Source organism: Dysidea avara, chromosome 5 (genome assembly GCF_963678975.1).
Source record: "Dysidea avara chromosome 5, odDysAvar1.4, whole genome shotgun sequence".
In the NCBI taxonomy this organism is placed as follows: domain Eukaryota; kingdom Metazoa; phylum Porifera; class Demospongiae; order Dictyoceratida; family Dysideidae; genus Dysidea; species Dysidea avara.
In genome coordinates, this window is record NC_089276.1 from 13,165,071 (window position 1) to 13,185,009 (window position 19,939).

The window sequence follows — 19,939 nt, forward strand, 5'->3', positions numbered from 1 at the left end:
TGTCTTCTTCACTAAGACCGAGGTTATTAACTACTGTGAGTGTTTCACGTGAAAAACATAGAGTTAATGCTTGTACCTGGGTAGCAGCTGACTCACCACTGAGACCTGACAGGATTGAATAGGACGTCCACTGGGCTTTCCACGCCTCGAAGTCTGTGCCACGGTCTACTTGGAGGTCCAGCTTGGGTAGGTCACTTAGCCGGAACATGTAGGGCATCTTCGCTGCCGCTAGAGGGGAGTAACGGAAAGAGAATGAACACTAAGGCTGCTATGACGTCACCTTCACGGGTGCCTCTCGCCGGCATCAGGGATCAACTCCAGAGGTTAAAAGACAGGCGGTGACTGTTCCCCTTGTTGTACTGGTTCAATTAGCCATGCTAGAATGTAACTGCTCGCAGCGCCATGTAGGGAACGGATCTGCCATGAGGTACTCAGTTATCTCTCACATGATAGTGTGCAATAATCAAGATACAATCATACATATATACTGTGTCCTAGTGTTACAATTGTGAGTGTATTAGTGCATGTGCAGTGCTATAGAATAGTTCATAGTTTATGTCTTACAACTAGTTCGTTCACAAGTTTAGTGGCCCGCCTTTGTACATTTTCTAGAGTGTCAATGTCCCGGGCTAGATATGGACACCAAAGCTGGACACAATATTCTAGCTATGGTCTAACATAGGTTTTATACAGGAAGATAAACAATTCTTTAGAGAATTTTGTAAATGTTCTTTTAAGCATTCCCAGGATCCTGGTTGCAGCAGCTGCAGCTTTATCACAGTGCAAGGAAGGTTTAAGAGAAGATGTTACCCATACGCCTAGATCTTTCTCAAAATCTGTCTTTGTCAACTCTACAGTAGACCCCAAAGTTTCCATTGTATAATTTGCTCCTGTGCTTTATTTACCTATATGTATCACTTTGCACTTCTCTAAGTTAAGATTCAGTAACCAGATTCCATTCCATTCTTGCATGTTGATCAAGTCTCTTTGGAGTTTTGTCACATCACATATGCTTCTAATTATTGAAAATATCTTTGTGTCATCTGCAAAAACACCTGATTCAGACTGGATAGCTTCGGCAATATCATTTATATAATTTACTTAGGCAATTTTTTCTATGACTAATCCCCACAACTAGCTTTGTCATAACATTGTCACATTTCTTGTGATTGTCATTCCAGCAAAAGTAATGGTCCACCTTATTCCAAGAGTACATGCAAACTAATTCATTCTTGTTCTATGTGTACATATGTTTTGCCATGCATACTATCATCTTTTACACAGAGCTGGAGCGATATTCTTTTGCATGATATGCAATATGTTTTCTGTGGCTACCAGTTTGGAATTGTTCATTAGTGAAAGAGCATTGTTCATGTGAGTGATGTATTGGTCATACAGTGAAACCTCTATAATCTGACGTTCATTGGGATAAGAAAATTGTGTTGGATTAGCAAGGGTGTCGGATTATTGAGGTAGTATTATATAGAAAAAGTAATTTTGGTATACAAAACAATGTCAGATTATAGAGGTATTCTGGATTACAGAGGTGTCAAATTAGAGAGGTTTCAGTGTACGTATCATTATATATGCGAAAAGGGGTCTTATAGCCTTTCCAAATTTCCAAGTTTGACTTGTCATAACTCATCATGTGTTTAACCTATTGTCTTAAAACTACATCCAGGAATAGTGCTATGTTAGGAGTGTAGGTAAAGTGACCACATTTTAGGCTGGAACCATACTCGCAAGTCAAGTTATGGATCGCCAATTAGAAAGACTCCTTTTCGCAGATCTGGTCACATATTCAAAGACCAAATGTATGTGCTATACATATGGGAAAATTCACACGATTACTCATCTGGAATAATTTCAAAGTCAGGTACATCTTAGCTTCATTATAAATTACCATTGTTTTCTATAAAACTTTTGATCCTGTTGTATATGTTTCTTTAATAGACATGAAAACTCAAGTGGTTTCTATCGTGTGTCATCGTATTTTGTTGCAAAAGTCTTTGGCGATTTAATTCCACTGAGGTTGATACCAATTCCCCTATTTTCTGTTATAGCTTACTGGATGGTTGGTACGTAAGACTTCATTGTAGTTATTGTAGTTTACCATTTAAGCTGTGGATATCTTAATGTACATTGTTCTGCTTGTTTCAGGGTTACAAGCTGATGCAGGAAAGTTCTTCTTATTCATGTTGGCAATATTTGCTCAAAACATGGCAGCAGCTGGTTTGGTGTTTTTCTTAGGAGCTGCTTTGGGCGTATTTTCTGTTGCTCAAACCATGTTCTCTCTGTCGCTAGTGTTTGCTATGGTACAGCATATAAAGTGAAACCTCAGTTATCCGAACCCCTTGGGACCAGGTGTGGTCCAGAAGTTTGAAAGTCCATATCTCTGAATCTGTGTATAAATAACCTTAAAGTAGCATTAAAAAATCTTTTTTTTTTTAAATATCAGCATTATCAACTACCCTAATAAAACAGTCGCTATCCTAATAGAGCAGTCATTTCTGCGGTTCAGTCAACCAAGAATCCAGATAGGTAGGGTCTGGATAACTGAGTTTCCACTGTAATACATTTTGCCATAATACATGTATATTGTGTGTGTTCATTTTTTAGGTATATGGTGGATTCTTTGTAAGCTTAAGCTCAATACCTGACTGGATGGCTTGGCTACAGTGGTTTAGTTTTTTCAGATACTCATTTGCTGTAAGTACTATATATATATATATATATATATATATATATATATATATCATAATTCTCATTGTGACAATTGAATTTGATGTATGCTTTATTAGGAGGGCATCTCCAAAGTACTGTATTGTCTCGAATTGTGGCCCAGGTGTTTATTTCTTTTAAAGCACCTATCGCTCGTCCAAAAGTAGCACTAAACTTGAGGTTAATCGCTATAAAAGTTTTCTGTTGACACAACAAAGGTTTCAGTTGAAATTAAGTGATGTCTATTAAAGCTATGAATGCTAAAAACTGGCATTCATGGTGGTTATGTTGTTATCAACTCTGGCGACTAAACGAGACGAGACGTTTATACGAGACCAGCCAGAATTCAAGGCAATATGGTACGCTAAATGTCCTTATGATATTTGCTTATTTGCTCCTTGAACACAGAGTACAAACAACTTCTCTTTCTTTCCTAGTTGTTTAAAACACTAATACTAATGTTATGTTGACATTCCCTTAATGTCATTATGACAAGTGTGTTAAAATCAGCTTGGAGGTGCTCCCTTATGTGTGTTCTGTTGGGATGGTGTTTTCACAGATTTTGACTTCTGGTCTGACTGGCTGCTGTGCTTGTGGGGTTATAATTCATGACTCTTGTAATTGTAAAGCTTTAAGAATAAAAAAAATTCTGTGTTTTTTGTACATTTTGGCTAATAGATTAGTCAAAATTCAAATAGATTGTAACAGTAATAGGTGTGTCTAATACAGTGATTTTGTAAGCATAATAGCTATGGACATTCCTCAAAAAGTAGTAGCTACACTGTGTTCTGTTTAAGTGGTGTAATTTTTCTACTAATTTACTTACAGATTTTGATGGAGAATGAGCTAGAAGATACTAAATTCAGTTTCTGTGAAGGGTTTAATGGATCTGTCTGGTATGTAGTCATGCAGAGAATAGCCACTAAACTAGACAGGCCTTAAGCTATCATAAAGTACAGAAGTACTGTATAGTAGGGATAATAAAGGTTGCACCTTCCCACAAAAAACATCACCCTAAACCCAGCCGCACAATACCTTCATGGCACCTTGGCAGTTTTGGTTAGGTAAAACCAAGTCCAACAATTCCTTCAGTACAACCTGAAATGCTTCTGTTAACTTGCTATATAATTTTAAAAATATTCTGTGGAATTTCTGACTGACAACCTGACTGATGCCTTTGGACAATTGTGACTCGTTAATGGCTAATGCTACGGGCTTAGTTTTTTCACTGTTTCACGTTGCTTCATCCTAACAGGTGCCTTTTGGCTTGCTACAGTACATACTATGCTTCATGAACTTACTTGTGTCCTCCTTTTTGTGTCCCATTTCTGACAGTGCAAGATGTTGATTCACAGTAGTATTGTGTGATGACTTCCTTTCGTTAATGTAATGGTAATCATACAAGTTTTCTGGATTGATTACAGCATTCCTTCTTGTAGTGTTTTCAACACTGTGTAACGGGACGAACATAGCTAAAGAAAACATAATGACCACTTTGCTATTTCAGTAATTGGCACATGTTTGTAAGAAAACAATAAGCCTGGCACCATTCTTTTTGCTATTATGGGTTCGCCAGTCATAATAATGTTACAAATAAGTATAAAAGGGAAAAATTAAGAGTTTAAGTTTGACTAGGGATCAGTGAAATAAAAAGTAGTGAACAAAGGAGTGTAGGACACCTGGTCCTACAGCCTGTTTAAAGTTGTTACATAAAGTGTGTTTGAAAAGGCGGAGAAAGGAGAAAAAAAAATCCATGACTGGACCTAGGTAGCCTCGAACCTGCAGCCATCCCATTAACGCTCATATCTTCGGGTGTAGGTGACTTCTCTTGTTTCACTACTTTTTATTTCTTTGATTCCTAATTTTTCCTTGTACTTGTACACTGTAATATACATCATCAGAGGTGCACTTATCATGATCATTGCAGTTTGACCACATGTTTAGCTCAGTGACACTATCACTACTATAAAAATGTTGTTGAAGCTATCTGTTGGGTTCCTATTTTAGTTTTGCTGGTTCTTGTTACTGTGTTAGCTATACTGTGTGAGAAATCTCAAAAATTAAAATTGACCTAATGTATTTAAGTCTAGGACTGGACTCACAAACTGAACTGGAAACAGTCTCTTAACAATAATTCAGGCATTATATCTAGCTTTATGATGCTGAAGACATCATTATCAAGCTACAACTGCTAGTACAGCTCTTCTGTGCAAGTAATGAAAGTCATGCATGCACTGAATATATACAGATCAGTAGTCGATCTACAATAGGTCTGTACTTGACTATTCCTACACCATTTAATTAATAGATAAACCGTACACTACAACAATTAACTCTACACTACAACAATAGCCGAGTACACAATTTTATGAAAATAAATATATGTATGCACGACCTTATAGGGGAAGAGCAGTACTTCAGCATCACAAGAGCTAGATAATATGGTTAAAAGACTGTTTCCAGCTCAGTTTGTGAATCTAGTCCTCTAAATACTTTAACTGATAGCCTTTGGTCCGTGTCATTAATATCTCATCTGTTTTAGTGTGAATACAACAGTTTTGAATGGTAATGATTATCTGGAGGATCTTGATTTTCGTCAATTCAACATATACCTTAACTTCTTGGGACTTGGATTACTAGCAGTAGCCTTGTTTACACTGACATACGTAGCTCTACTCCGTATCAAGAAGACAACATAGTCAAGTTAAAAGATTATGTCTATATATCTGGACAACTTTGTGTAGCATTTCTATGTACATATTCTTACCCTTGCACATATGTGGTCAGGACTATGAATAAGTAGCTTGGTAAATGATGTAATATGTGCATAGTCTTATATGAAAATTGGTTGCTTATATATATATATATACATACGTACCATTACCAATGTGTTCGCAATGTAGCTATTGTATAACAAGCATGTAAATCTTGAATGTTTCTGTTCCCTCAACAGTCCCCATCCCAACTGCAAATGTTGATACTCCCCTGAAATAAGAAACTTTGAGAAAAATATTTAAACAAAACAATGCTGTGCAATTGAATGTACTGTTCTATGAGATGACTGTTCTATTAGAGTATTATATTATACTACTTCGGGTGTGGTTACTAAACTGTATGTATCAGTTCACAAGCAGCTTAAAAAGCATAACAGCTAGAAAGTCTGGAGTCATTGGCTAAATCTCATGGGTGCTTCAATAATAGAAATTTAATTAAAGTGATATCAATCAATTTTGTCTATAAAATAGCAGCACATCTTGCTGTTGAGCTACAGTGGCATCTACAGGAAGCTTGATTGACCACTGAGTTGTCTGAGTATTGTCCATGTAAAAACAGCTTGGCTATAAAAAAAATGGTACATTCGTGAAAGTAAAAAATTTACCTAGCAACTTGATATAATAGTAGCCTAGAACGAATATTAATTTTGGACCGTAACATTTGCCATTCTTGCATGTGGCTGCTACAGCTTGCCATTTGTACTTTCATTGATGTACCCCTCCTTTACAGCCAAGCTGTTTGTTTTTTTGCATGAAGGATTTCGCTTGTTTTTGTGAATCAAATGCATTGAGTATGATGTGTGGGTGGAATGCTACTGTATATATGATGATTATAACAGAAATTGATCCTTACTTTAGAAACTCAAGAAGCTTGCAATAACAATTTGCTATTTCATACCCCTCAACACTCCTTTGATTTCCTGAATAATTACCCCAGTTCCAAATGACAAAAATTTATTCCTTTGTTAATTGTCATAAAGATAGCTAATGATTATGTCACTCAAAATAAATATTAGTTGGAAGTGCACCAAGCTATAGCTAAATTGTTTTGAAATAAAAATTAAAATACAAAAACAATATATACATTGTACTAACACATTATTAGGATCAGATTAGTATTGTTTGCAAATTAATAATGTCCGTCGGCTTTGTTATGACTACAGAATGTAATTGTACCCTATGTGTAACGCAACTGCATATGTACAATTCAACTTGCAAAGTATACCAACAATTCAAGTGTTTTAAAATCATTTACTGTACCTTAGTGTGCAAAGCTGCTGAAGTATACCAACATGCAAATAGGCTTGCGCCAATTATGCCGGCATAATTTTGAGCATAATATATAGGCTAGCAAAAGCATCAAGCATTATGCCAGCATAATAGGACAATTGTCAAGAATTTTAATTAAAACGTGCAATGCGTGCGCCAAAAATACTGCACAACGTTATGAACACATTGCACATTATTACTGCATTTCATGTCAAAAACCTTGCATGTTATTATTTGTACTATTTCGTGACTGATTATTCACACTTTATGGAAATATGATCGAGATCAAGACACACGGTTAGTCTCGCGTAGCCAGACCCTATTTCTCCGCACGGCGCTTATCGATTGGAAATTATAAGCGCCTGCTCCGAAAGGGTCTGGGGACTCTACAATAGAAAAGTTCTGCCAGCAAATCACCTCTGGATGGGTGAGCGTTGATTGGCCCTAAACCACTTTCAAAAGAGGTGTGGATGACTACAGTTGGCTTCATCATCAGCTAAAGGCAAGGCTTCAGCCTGTTCAGACTCTACAACAAAGGTAAAAGAGCTGACGAGTTTCTGATATGCGCAATCTCACCTCCATGCAGACTGCTTGAGCAAAGAAAATGGCAGTATGCATAGCTATAATAACTTTTACCTTCCCGGCTTACCAGCTACATCTGTTGTTTTCTCTGCGAGTTGCATGCCAGTCTGGAGGCAAAACTGTATATTTCACCTCACATCTCAGATACGATCAATCTCGTTACAACAAACTTAATAGCTCTTATTCCTTGGTTGTAGAGTCTGAACAGGCTGAAGCCTTGCCTTTAGCTGAGGATGAAGCCAACTGTGGTCATCCACACCTCTATTGAAAGTGGTCTAAGGCCAATCAACGCCCACCCATCCAGAGGTGATTTGCTGGCAGAACTTTTCTATTGTAGAGTCCCCAGACCCTTTCGGAGCAGGCGCTTATAATTTCCAATCGATAAGCGCCGTTCGGAGAAATAGGGTCTGGCTACGCGAGACTAACACACGGTAGTGTGTCGTGCGGCCCAAGCTAGAAGCCGGCGTGCCACCCGTGAGTATATTAACAGGAAGAAAGAAAACGCAATTTTCACATCTATGTAGCTCTGTGATCCCTTATCCGATTGGAACCAAATTTGCTAGAGAGGTGCCGGCCAGCAAGGGGAGTCTACACACCAAATTTGAAGAAAATCTCTCCAGCCATTTCCGAGATACGAGCGAACAAAATTTCGTTTTAATTTCTTCTTCATTTCGCACACTTCGCAAAATCCACCATAAAACACGAATTCGTGCTCGGATCGGGCTGAAATTTGGCACACTTAAAGGGCTCATTAAGGCGGATCTCTGTACCAACTTTGATAGGAATCCGATGAACATTCACGGAGTTATGACCGATTATTTGCGTAAAATAAGGTCGAAGGTCTGTCACGCCTACAGGGTAAACTCCTTTGAGGAATCAGTTGAAAATTGCTATGTAGATGGAGCAACCATCGTAGGAGTGCCTTTTTGTGGTTTGAAAGAAATCGGGATAAAGACCACGGAGATATGACACAAAACCCGACCTGTGTCAAAATTACGCTATCGATTTTTATGAATAAAAAAGCTATTAGTTTTCGTGTCTATCAGGCAAACCGCTTAGAGCAATGAGTTGAAAATCAGTATGTAGCTGGAATAATCATCATAGAAAGTCCTTGCAGTAGTACAGAAGAATCGGATTACAAACCACTGAGTTATGATTCGAAAGGCAACTACGTGCAGCAAATGCGAGATCGCGAGATACTCTAATAGAACAGTCACCCTAATAAAGAATTCAGCTGCATTTATAATTTACTCAATTATATTGCATTGCAAATTATTCTGTAGGGAATTCAGCTACAAACAAGTCACCCTGTAGTCAGATTAGCCAGAAGATGGTACCTAATAGAGAGTTCAGCTACAAAGAAATCATCATGTAGAGAGTTCAGCTGCAAACAAATCACCCAGTAGAAAGTTCCGCTATGAACAGATCACATTGTAGAGAGTTCAGTTAGAAACAAGTCATCTTGTAGAGAGATCAGCTAGAAGAAGTCACCTTGTAGAGAGTTCAGCTACAAATAAACCACCATGTAAGAGAGTTCAGCTGCAAACAAATCACCTGTAGAGAGTTCAGCTAGGAACAAGTCACCCTGTACAGAGATCAGCTAGAAACAAGTCACCCTGTAGAGAATTCAGCTACAAACAAATCACCCTGTAGAAAGATCAGCTAGAAGAAGTTACCTTGTAGAGAGTTCAGCTACAAACAAATCACCCTGTAGAGAGTTCAGCTGCAAACAAATCACCCTGTAGAAAGATCAGCTAGAAGAAGTTACCTTGAAGAGAGTTCAGCTACAAACTAGGGCTCAAACGAATAGTGGTTTTTACTATTCGAATATTCTTTATTCACAACTGCCGAATATTCGAATATTCTTTTTCAGCATTGGTATGGATGAGATATCAATAATCCTGCGGTTGTACAAGATGTCTCTTTAATACTATTCAGAATAAACATGATTTAATCACTTATGTCATAGATATGCTTATGTAGGATCAAGAATTTCCATGTACTCTACCACTGATGTTATATATTTTCCTTTGAAACGAATATTCGAATACCAGAAATGGTATTCGAATATTCGTTTGAGCCCTACTACAAACAAATCACCCTGTAGAGAGTTCAGCTAGAAGAAGTTACATTGTAGATAGTTCAGCTACAAAGAAACTACCATGTAGAGAGTTCAGCTGCAAACAAATCGCCCTGTAAAAATTCAGCTACAAACAAACCACCCTGTAGAGAGTTCAGCTACAAACAAGTCATCCGGTAGAGAGATCAGCTAGAAGGACAACCTTGTAGAGAGGTCAGCTACAAAGAAATCACCCTGCTTCATCTTTTCTTCTTCCTGTAGTAAAGAAAAAATGATAGGTTAAAAAAAGCCCTAAAGCCGGCCTGGGGTATACAAATACAAAAAGAAGTGAAATCTAATTCAAAACAGCCAAGCTGTTAAAAAAGTGCGGCCCTCAGACAGGCTATGGTGAAAAAAGATGTGAAATCCAAGGTGGCGGCCAAGAAATGGCTGTGATGGTAGGTTAATGGTAAAAATTTAATAATGACAATTCAGGTGAATTTTGTGCCAATACCAAGCGGCACCAAATTCAGCTGAATTGTCGTTATTAAAAAATTTACATAAAACACGAATGCGTACTCGGATAGTGCTGAAATTTGGCACACTTGAAGGGCTCATTAAGGCGGATCTCAGTACCAACTTTGGTAGGACTCCGATGAACATACACGGAGTTATGACCTATTATGTGCGTAAAAGAAGGTCGAAGGTCTGTCACGCCTACAGGGTAAACGCCTTGGAGGAATGAGTTGAAAATTGATATGTAGATTGAGTAACCATCGTAGGAGTGCCTTTTTGTGGTTTGAAAGGAATTGAGATAAAAACCATGGAGATATGACACAAAACCCAACCTGTGTCACAATTACGCAATCGATTTTTATGAATAAAAAAACTATTAGTTTTCACGGCTACCAGGCAAACCGCTTAGAGCAATGAGCTGAAAATCGGTGTGTAGCTGGAATAATCATCATAGAAAGTCCTTGCAGTAGTACAGAAGAATGGGATTACAAACCACTTTCGAAAGCCAACTACGTGTTGTAAATGCGAGAGCGAGATACTCTAATAGAACAGTCAACCTAATAGAGCATTCGGCTACGTTTATAACTTACTCCATTAAAGAATTATATTACATTGCAAGTTATTCTGTAGGGAATTCAGCTACAACCAGTTAATCTGATAGACAATTCAGCTACAGGCAAGTCACCCTGTAGAGAGTTCACCTAGAAACAAATCACCCTGTAGAGAGATCAGCTAGAAGAAGCCACATTGTAGAGAGTTCAGTTACAAAGAAACTATGCACCATGTAGAGAGTACAGCTGCAAACAAATCACCCTGTAGATAGATCAGCTAGAAGAAGTCACCTTGTAGAGAGTTCAGCTACACAGAAACCATCATGTAGAAAGTTCAACTGAAAAAAATCATCCTGGAGAGAGTTCAGCTACGAAAAGATCACTCTGTAGAGAGTTCAGCTAGAAGAATTCACCCTATAGAGAGTTCAGCTGCAAATAAATCACCCTGTAGAGAATTCAGCTACAAACCGCCCTGTAGAAAGATCAGCTAGAAGAAGTTACCTTGTAGAGCGTTCAGCTACAAAGAAACCATCATGTAGAGAGGTCAGCTACAAACAAATCACTCTGTAGAGAGATCATCTACAAAAAGATCACACTGTAGAGAGTTCAGCTAGAAGAAGTTACCTTGTAGAGAGTTCAGTTACAAATAAACCATCATGTAGAGAGTTCAGCTAGAAGAAGTTACCTTGTAGAGAGTTCAGTTACAAATAAACCATCATGTAGAGAGTTCAGCAGCAAAGAAGTCACCCTGTAGAGCGTTTAAATCACCCTGCAAAGAGTTCGGCTGCAAACAGTTCACCCTGTAGAGAGATCAGCTAGAAAAAGTCACTTTGTAGAGAGTTCAGCTACAAAGAAACCACCATGTAGAGAGTTCAGCTGCAAACAAATCATCCTGTAGAGAAATCAGCTACAAACAAATTGCTCTGTAGAAAGATCAGCTAGAAGAAGTTACCTTGTAGAGAGTTCAGCTACAAAGAAACTATCATGTAGAGAGATCAGCTACAAACAATTCACCCTGTAGAGAGTTCAGCAAGAAGAAGTCACCTTGTAGAGAGTTCAGCTACAAAGAATCCATCATGTAGAGAGTTCAGCTGCAAACAAATCACCCTGTGGAGAGTTTCAGCTACAAAAAGATCACTCTGTAGAGAGTTCAGCTAGAAGAGGTCACCTTGTAGAGAGCTCAGCTACAAGAAATCACCATGTAGAGAGTTCAGCTGCAACCAAATTACATTGTGGAGAATTCAGCTACAAACAAATCGCCCTGTAGAAAGATCAGCTGGAAGAAGTTACCTTTTAGAGAATTCAGATACAAAGAAACCATCATGTAGAGAGTTCAGCTACAAACAAGTCACTCTGTATAGAGATCAGCTAGAAGAAGTTCTTTGTAGAGAGTTCAGCTACAAACAAATCACCCTGTAGATAGATCAACTAGAAGAAGTCACCTTGTAGAGAGTTCAGTTACAAAGAAACCATCATGTAGAGAGTTCAGCTACAAACAAATCACCTGTAGAGAGTTCAGCTACAAACAAATCACCCTGTATAGAGAGATCAGCTAGAAGAAGTTACCTTGTAGAGAGTTCAACTACAAACAATTCACCCTGTACAGAGATCAGATAGAAGAAATTACCTTGTGGAGAGTTCAGCTACAAAGAAATCATCATGTAGAGAGTTCAACTGCAAACAAATCACCTGTAGAGAGTTCAGCTACAAACAAATCACCCTGTACAGAGATCAGCTAAAGAAGTTATCTTGTAGAGAATTCAGCTGCAAAGAAACCATCATGTAGAGAGTTCAACTATAACAAATCACCTTGTAGTAAGATCAGCTAGAAGAAGTCACCTAGTAGAGAGTTCAGTTACAAAGAAACCACCATGTAGAGAGTTCAGCTACAAACTAGTGACCCTGTAGAGACATCAGCTAGAAGAAGTTACTTTGTAGAGAGTTCAGCTACAAAGAAACCATCATGTAGAGAGTTCAGCTACAAAGAAACCATCATGTAGAGAGTTCAACTACAAACAAGTGACCCTGTAGAGACATCAGCTAGAAGAAGTTACCTTGTAGAGAGTTCAGCTGCAAAGAAAACCATCATGTAGAGAGTTCAGCTACAGTATAGTACAAACAAATCCTGTAGAAATATCAGCTAGAAGAAACCACCTTGTAGAGAGTTCAGTTGCAAAGAAACCACCATGTAGAGAGTTCAGCTGACCCTGTAGAGACATCAACTAGAAGAAGTTACTTTGTAGAGAGTTCAGCTACAAAGAAACCATAATGTAGAGAGTTCAATTACAAACAAGTGACACTGTAGAGACATCAGCTAGAAGAAGTTACCTTGTAGATAGTTCAGCTGCGAAGAAACCATCATGTAGAGAGTTCAGCTACAAACAAATCACCCTGTAGAAATATCAGCTAGAAGAAGTCACTTTGTAGAGTGTTCAGTTATAAAGAAACCACCATGGAGAGTTCTGTAATAATTATGTATTTTATATATATATATGTATATAATTTGTACATTTACTGATAAAATATTTAAAGTACATCTGCTTCGTCTTTTCTTCTTCCTGTGGTAAAGAAAAAAAGGATAGTTTTAAAAAGTCCCAAAGCCGGCCATAGGCTGGCTTTGGGGTATACAAATACAAAAAGAAGTGAAATCTAATCAAAAACAGCTAAGCTGTAAAAAAAGGTGCGGCCCCAAAAAGGCCATGGTGAAAAAAGATGTGAAATCCAAGGTGGCGGCCAAGAAATGGCTGTGATGGTAGGTTAATGGTAAAAAGTTTAATAACGACAATTCAGGTGAATTTGGTGCCGCTTGGTCTTCGCACAAAATTCACCTGAATTGTCATTATTAAAATTTTTACCATTAACCTACCATCACAGCCATTTCTTGGCCGCCACCTTGGATTTCACATCTTTTTTCACAATGGCCTTTATGGGGGCCGCACCTTTTTATACAGCTTGGCTGTTTTTGATTAGATATCACTTCTTTTTGTATTTGTATACTGCAAAGCCGGCCTATGGCTGGCTTTGGGGCTTTTTTAACCCATGTGTTTTTTTCTTTACCACAGGAAGAAGAAAAGAACTTAAAGAAGAATTTTAGTACTTCAATTATTTTTGATTTTATTAGTAATTATACAAATTATATACATATATTTATTACATGCTCATTATTCCCCACAGGATTTTTTTGCAGCTGATCTCTCTACTGGGTGACTTGAAATGTAGCTGAACTATATACAGGATGGTTTCTTTGTAGCTGAACTCTCTGTAACAGGTGATTTGTTTGCAGCTAAACTCTCTACATGGTGGTGTCTTTATAGCTGAACTCTCTACATGATGGTTTCTTTGTAGTTGAACTCTCTATAAGGTGACTTCGTCTAGCTGAACTCTCTACAGGGTGATTTTTTTGTAGCTGAACTCTCTGCAGGGTGATTTGTTTGCAGCTGAACTCTCTACATGATTGTTTCTTTGTAGCTGAACTCTCTACAATGTGACTTCATCCAGTTGATCTCTCTACGGGGTGATTTGTTTCTAGCTGAACTCTCTACAGGTGAATTGTTTGCAGCTAAACTCTCTACATGGTGGTTTCTTTGTAGCTGAACTCTCTACAAGGTAACGTAACTTCCTCTCTACAGGGTGATTTGTTGTAGTTGAATTCTCTACTAGGTGGTTTGTATGAGGCTGAACTCTCTACATGGCGGTTTCTTTGTAGCTGAACTCTCTACAGAGTGATTTGTTTGCAGCTGAACTCTCTACATGATTGTTTCTTTGTAGCTGAACTCTCTACAAGGTGACTTCGTCCAGTTGATCTCTCTACGGGGTGGTTTGTTTCTAGCTGAACTCTCTACAGGTGAATTGTTTGCAGCTAAACTCTCTACATGGTGGTTTCTTTGTAGCTGAACTCTCTACAAGGTAACTTCTTCTCTACAGGGTGATTTGTTGTAGTTGAATTCTCTACTAGGTGGTTTGTATGAGGCTGAACTCTCTACATGGCGGTTTCTTTGTAGCTGAACTCTCTACAGAGTGATTTGTTTGCAGCTGAACTCTCTACATGATGGTTTCTTTGTAACTGAACACTCTACAAGGTGACTTCTTCTAGCATGATCTTTCTACAGGGTGAATTGTTGTAGCTGAACTATCTACAAGGTAACTTCTTCTAGCTGATCTCTATACAGGGTGATTTGTTTGTAGTTGAATTCTGTACAGGTGGTTTCTTTGTAGCTGAACTCTGTACATGATGGTTTCTTTGTAGCTAAACTCTTTACAAGGTGATTTCTTCTAGCTGAACTCTCTACGGGGTAATTTCTTTGTAGCTGAACTCTCTATATGATGGTTTCTTTGTAAATGAACTCTCTACAAGGGGAATTTTTCTACCTGATCTCTCTACAGGGTGATTTGTTTGTAACTGAACTCTGTACAAGTGCGTTTTTGTGGGTGATCTCACTGCAGGTTGATTTGTTTGTAGCTGAACTCACTAAAGGGTGATTTTGCTTGTAGCTGAACTCCTTGCATTGTATCTAGTTTCTAGCTGATCTCTCTATAGGGTGATTTGTTTGTAGCTGATCTCTCTACAAGTTGATTTTTGTGTAGCTGATCTCTCTGCAGGTTGATTAATTTGCAGCCGATCTCTCTACAAGGTAATTTGTTTGTAGCTGAACTGTCTATAAAGTGATTTATTTGTAGCTGATCTCTCTGCAGGTTGATTTGTTTTAGCTGAACTCTCTACAGAGTGATTTACTTGTAGCTGAACTCCTTACATTGTGACTAGTTTCTAGCTGATCTCTCTACAGGGTGATTTTTTTGTAGCTGATCTCTCTACAAGTTGATTTGTGTGTAGCTGATCTTTCTACTGGTTGATTTGTTTGTAGCCGATCTCTCTACAGGGTAATTTGTTTGTAGCTGAACTCTGTACAAGGTGCTTTTTTGTAGGTGATCTCACTGCAGGTTGATTTGTTTGTAGCTGAACTCACTAAAGGGTGATTTGCTTGTAGCTGAACTCCTTACATTGTGTCCAGTTTCTAGCTGATCTCTCTACAGAGTGATTTGTTTGTAGCTGAACTCTCTATAAGGTGATTTATTTGTAGCTGAACTCCTTACATTGTGTGTAGTTTCTAGCTGATCTCTCTACAGGGTGATTTGTTTGTAATTGATCTCTCTACAAGTTGATTTGTGTGTAGCTGATCTCTCTGCAGGTTGATTTGTTTGTAGCCGATCTCTCTATAGGGTAATTTGTTTGTAGCTGAACTCTCTATAAAGTGATTTGTTTGTAGTTGATCTCTCTGCAGGTTGATTTGTTTTAGCTGAACTCTCTACAGGCTGATTTGTTTGTAGCCAATCTCTCTACAGTGTAATTTGTTTGTAGCTGAACTCTCTACAAGTTGATTTGTGTGTAGCTGATCTCTCTGCAGGTTGATTTGTTTGTAGCCGATCTCTCTACAGGGCAATTTGTTTGTAGCTGATCTTTCTACAGGGTGATTTTTTTGTAGCTGACCTCTCTTCAGGGTGATTTGTTTCTAGTTGATCTCTCTACAGGGTGATTTTTTGTAGCTGACCTCTCTTCAGGGTGATTTGTTTCTAGCTGATCTCTCTACAGGGTGATTTTTTGTAGCTGACCTCTCTTCAGGGTGATTTGTTTCTAGCTGATTGCTCTACAGGTTGATTTGTTTGTAGATGAACTCTCTACAGGGTAATTTGCTTGTAGCTGAACTCCTTACTTTGTGTCTAGTTTGTAGCTGATCTCTCTACAGGGTGATTTGTTTGTAGCTGAACTCCTTACATTGTGTGTAGTTTCTAGCTGATCTCTCTTCAGGGTGATTTGTTTGTAGCTGATCTCTCTACAAGTTGATTTGTGTGTATATAGCTGATCTCTCTGCAGGTTGATTTGTTTGTAGCCGATCTCTCTACAGGTAATCTGTTTGTAGCTGAACTCTCTATAAGGTGATTTGTTTGTAGCTGATCTCTCTGCAGGTTGATTTGTTTTAGCTGAACTCTCTACAGGGTGATTACTTGTAGCTGAACTCCTTACATTGTGTCTAGTTTCTAGCTGATGTCTCTACAGGGTGATTTTTTGTAGCTGAACTCTCTTCAGGGTGGTTTGTTTCTAGCTGATCTCTCTACAGGTAGATTTGTGTTGATTTGTTCATTGCTGATCGCTCTAAAGGTAATTGATTTGTTGCAGTTGAACACCCTGCAAAGTGTTTTGTTTGTAGCTGATCACTCTAAAGGGTAATTTGTTTATAGCTGAACTCTCTCCACAGTGACTTGTGTGTAGCAGAATTCTGTGTAACTGAATTCTCTAGAGAGTGACTTAATTGTAGCTGAATTCTCTACACAGTGCATGACTTGTTTATAGCTGAACTTTCTTCAGTGTGACTTGTAATGTTCTGAATCTCTATAGTGGTATATTTGCTTAACTCTCCGCATGGTGACTGTCTTCTTGCTGAACTGTCTATAAGATTAACTGTTTGCAACTGAACTCCCTATAGAATAACTTGTGATGTAATAAAATTCTATAATGGAGTAAATAAATTAGCCGAATGCTCTATTAGGGTGACTGTTCTATTAGAGTATCTCGATCTCGCATTTGCTACACGGAGTTGGCTTTCGAATCATAACTCAGTGGTTTGTAATCCGATTCTTCTGTACTACTGCAAGGACTTTCTATGAAGATTATTCCAGCTATACACCGATTTTCAGCTCATTGCTCTAAGCGGTTTGCCTAGTAGGCGTGAAAAACTAATACTTTTTTATTCATAAAAATCGATCGCGTAATTGTGACACAGGTTGGGTTTTGTGTCATATCTCCGTGGTCTTTATCTCGATTCCTTTCAAACTACCAAAAGGCACTCCTACGATGGTTACTCCATCTACATAGCAATTTTCAACTCATTCCATGAAGCGGTTTACCCTGTAGGCGTGACAACAAATCGATCTTGTTTTACGCGAATAATCGGTCATAACTCCTGAACCATTCATCGGATTTGTACCAAATTTGATGCTAGGATTCGCCTTTGGACTCCCTTTCTGTTTGTCAAATTTCAAGGCGATAGGAGTACGCGTTTGCTTGTTATAGCAATTTTTGCAAGTGTGCGAAAAGACGAAGAAGAAAAAAAACAAAGAAAAAAAACGAAACTTTGGCAGCTCGTAGCTCGGAAATGGCCGGAGCGATTTCCTTAAAATTTGGAATGTAGACTCCCTTGGCTGGCGGGCAACTGTGTAGCAAATTTGGTTCCAATCAGATAAGTGATCACCAAGATACAAAGGTGTGAAAATGACGTTTTCGTTCTTCCTGTCAATATACTCACGGTGTGGCGCGCCGGCTTCTTGGGCCGCACGACACACTACCGTGTGTCTTGATGAAAATGACGTTTTCGTTCTTCCTGTCAATATACTCACGGTGTGGCGCGCCGGCTTCTTGGGCCGCACGACACACTACCGTGTGTCTTGATATTCTACTCCTGCTGTGAAATAACTATAATCTATCTATCTATCTATCTATCTATCTATCTATCTATCTATCTATCTATCTATCTATCTATCTATCTATCTATCTATCTATCTATCTATCTATCTATCTATCTATCTATCTATCTATCTATCTATCTATCTATCTATCTATCTATCTATCTACCTATCTACTCCATTATTTACTCTTGGTGCAAGGGTGTAGACAAACATTTGCTTGAATTCTTTCTGTAAACTGCATACAAACCGCAAGTAAACACCTATTCTATTAAACTTAAGCATGCCTTGTACTTCCCAGCAGGGATGCCACAATAGTCGTGACATACAACAAGTTGTGACATAAATCTCCATGATAATATATGACATAGGCTTCTTTATGTTGTGACATAAAATATCTCCTAATAATGCACACTTTTACATTCATTTTGATCAAATTTGATGCAATAAAGTTAAAACTATGAGAAAAAGTGACAAATAAGTATGAGCAATGTTTGTTGTTGATGTCATAATTAGTATTACTGATGTTTAAGTTGATATTTTTGCATGTTTAAATCAAAATAGCTATACAGTTTCATAAGTAGCTAACAGTTTTAGTTGTGAAACTTTAAGAATTGCTTATGTCGTGACATATATACAATATGTCGTGACATAAACCTCTATGACATGTGACATAAAAACTTCTACGTCGGGAAATTTCTATGTCGTGACATCCCTACTTCCCAGCAGTTTTAAATTTTAATATACAGTATAATATTATGTGTCAAATCAGTGAAGCTATAGATCATGATTCATCACAAATACTGAGTACTAGAGTATTGCCATCACATTTATGTATTCCATTTCCAAATCCAACTGTTGAAATGGAATATAACTAATAAGGCCCAAAACCCCCATCCACTGATCACGTCAAGTTATGATAAAGGTCTCTTAAATGGTTAAATTGTCCTTCTCCACCATGAGAGGAAACGATTGCAGCTTTGTTAGGAAAGGCTGTTTAGCAAAAAAATGAAACTCATTATGCACCTATCAATGTCATGCCCGACCCCCAGCAGGTAGGTGGGGGAATACAAGGGATTTGACAACCTCTAGTGTCAAATTCTCCAGTACTGGAGCTAAGAAACTTGTCAATACCCCACTAGCTATGTCCCCACCTCAATAGAGGGGGTTTGATTTACCTATTAAAATAATCTTTGTTTCAGCAAACTGCTGTGGTCAAAAGCCCCAGGGTGGGGCAAGATCTAGATGTCAAATCCCCAGTAGGTGTATGGGGACCCCCGGGGGTGGGGCTTGACATTGATAGGTGCATTACTGTCGATGCAGGATGTATATGCATGCTCACTATGGTTACTGCAGCATGCATGCATGGTTAATACATCAACAGCCATTTGGAACAGTCATTGTAAGGACCAAGCTACTTAGTTAGCACTGCACACTAGCAGGGGCGGATCCAGAGTTTGGAAAGAGGGGGGGCACCTTGCTGAAAAAAGTTGAAGAGCAAAAAACTGAAAAAAAGGTCACAATAATAGCTAGTTATCCTTTACCAAATATATTATATTATGTAAAATAAAATCCTATTAATTTTATAGCTTCATAAGTAAGTTGCACTACCTCATGAACATTGTGACTGCTTTATTAGAGTAATTGACTGCTCTATTAGAGTATCTCGATCTTGTATGCAATTTCTTGAAGGGGGGGGGGGCATTTGCCCCAAATGCCCCATCCTGGATCCGCTATTGACTAGTATCAGATATTCTGGTATGATCACTTGCAAAATGCCACTTAGTGTGTTCTACCATCATTTGACATCTCTGTTAGCTATAGCTAATCGAATGTGGCTAATTATTGTATTTATTTAGCTATGTATGTTATTGAATAAGAACGAAAGCCGGTAAACTGGAGTGCTGCTAAAATTAACTTCTTACTTTATTATTATAATATTATTATTACATTTTTCATACTGATGCAGCTCCAGGAATTTTGGTGACAGATTCCACAATTTCTGTAGCATG

At 38.2% G+C, this 19,939-nt stretch overlaps 2 protein-coding genes across 3 annotated transcripts in view; both read left to right on the forward strand.

Moving 5' to 3' along the window:
- Window positions 1–19,939, forward strand: part of LOC136255874 (broad substrate specificity ATP-binding cassette transporter ABCG2-like) — a 58,917-nt gene that overhangs the window by 24,457 nt on the left and 14,521 nt on the right. The window lies entirely within an intron of this gene.
- LOC136255880 (broad substrate specificity ATP-binding cassette transporter ABCG2-like) lies at window positions 52–5,604 on the forward strand. Of its 2 annotated transcripts, none has more exons than XM_066048783.1 (6): window positions 52–1,374; window positions 1,954–2,078; window positions 2,161–2,315; window positions 2,620–2,709; window positions 3,550–3,617; window positions 5,264–5,604. In XM_066048783.1, the coding sequence occupies exons 1-6, from the start codon at window positions 1,250–1,252 to the stop codon at window positions 5,418–5,420; spliced, it is 720 nt and encodes a 239-aa protein (XP_065904855.1). In that variant the 5' UTR covers window positions 52–1,249; the 3' UTR covers window positions 5,421–5,604. The 2 variants fall into 2 exon arrangements, with proteins under 2 accessions (XP_065904855.1, XP_065904856.1); XM_066048784.1 differs by lacking the exon at window positions 52–1,374 and adding an exon at window positions 1,392–1,876.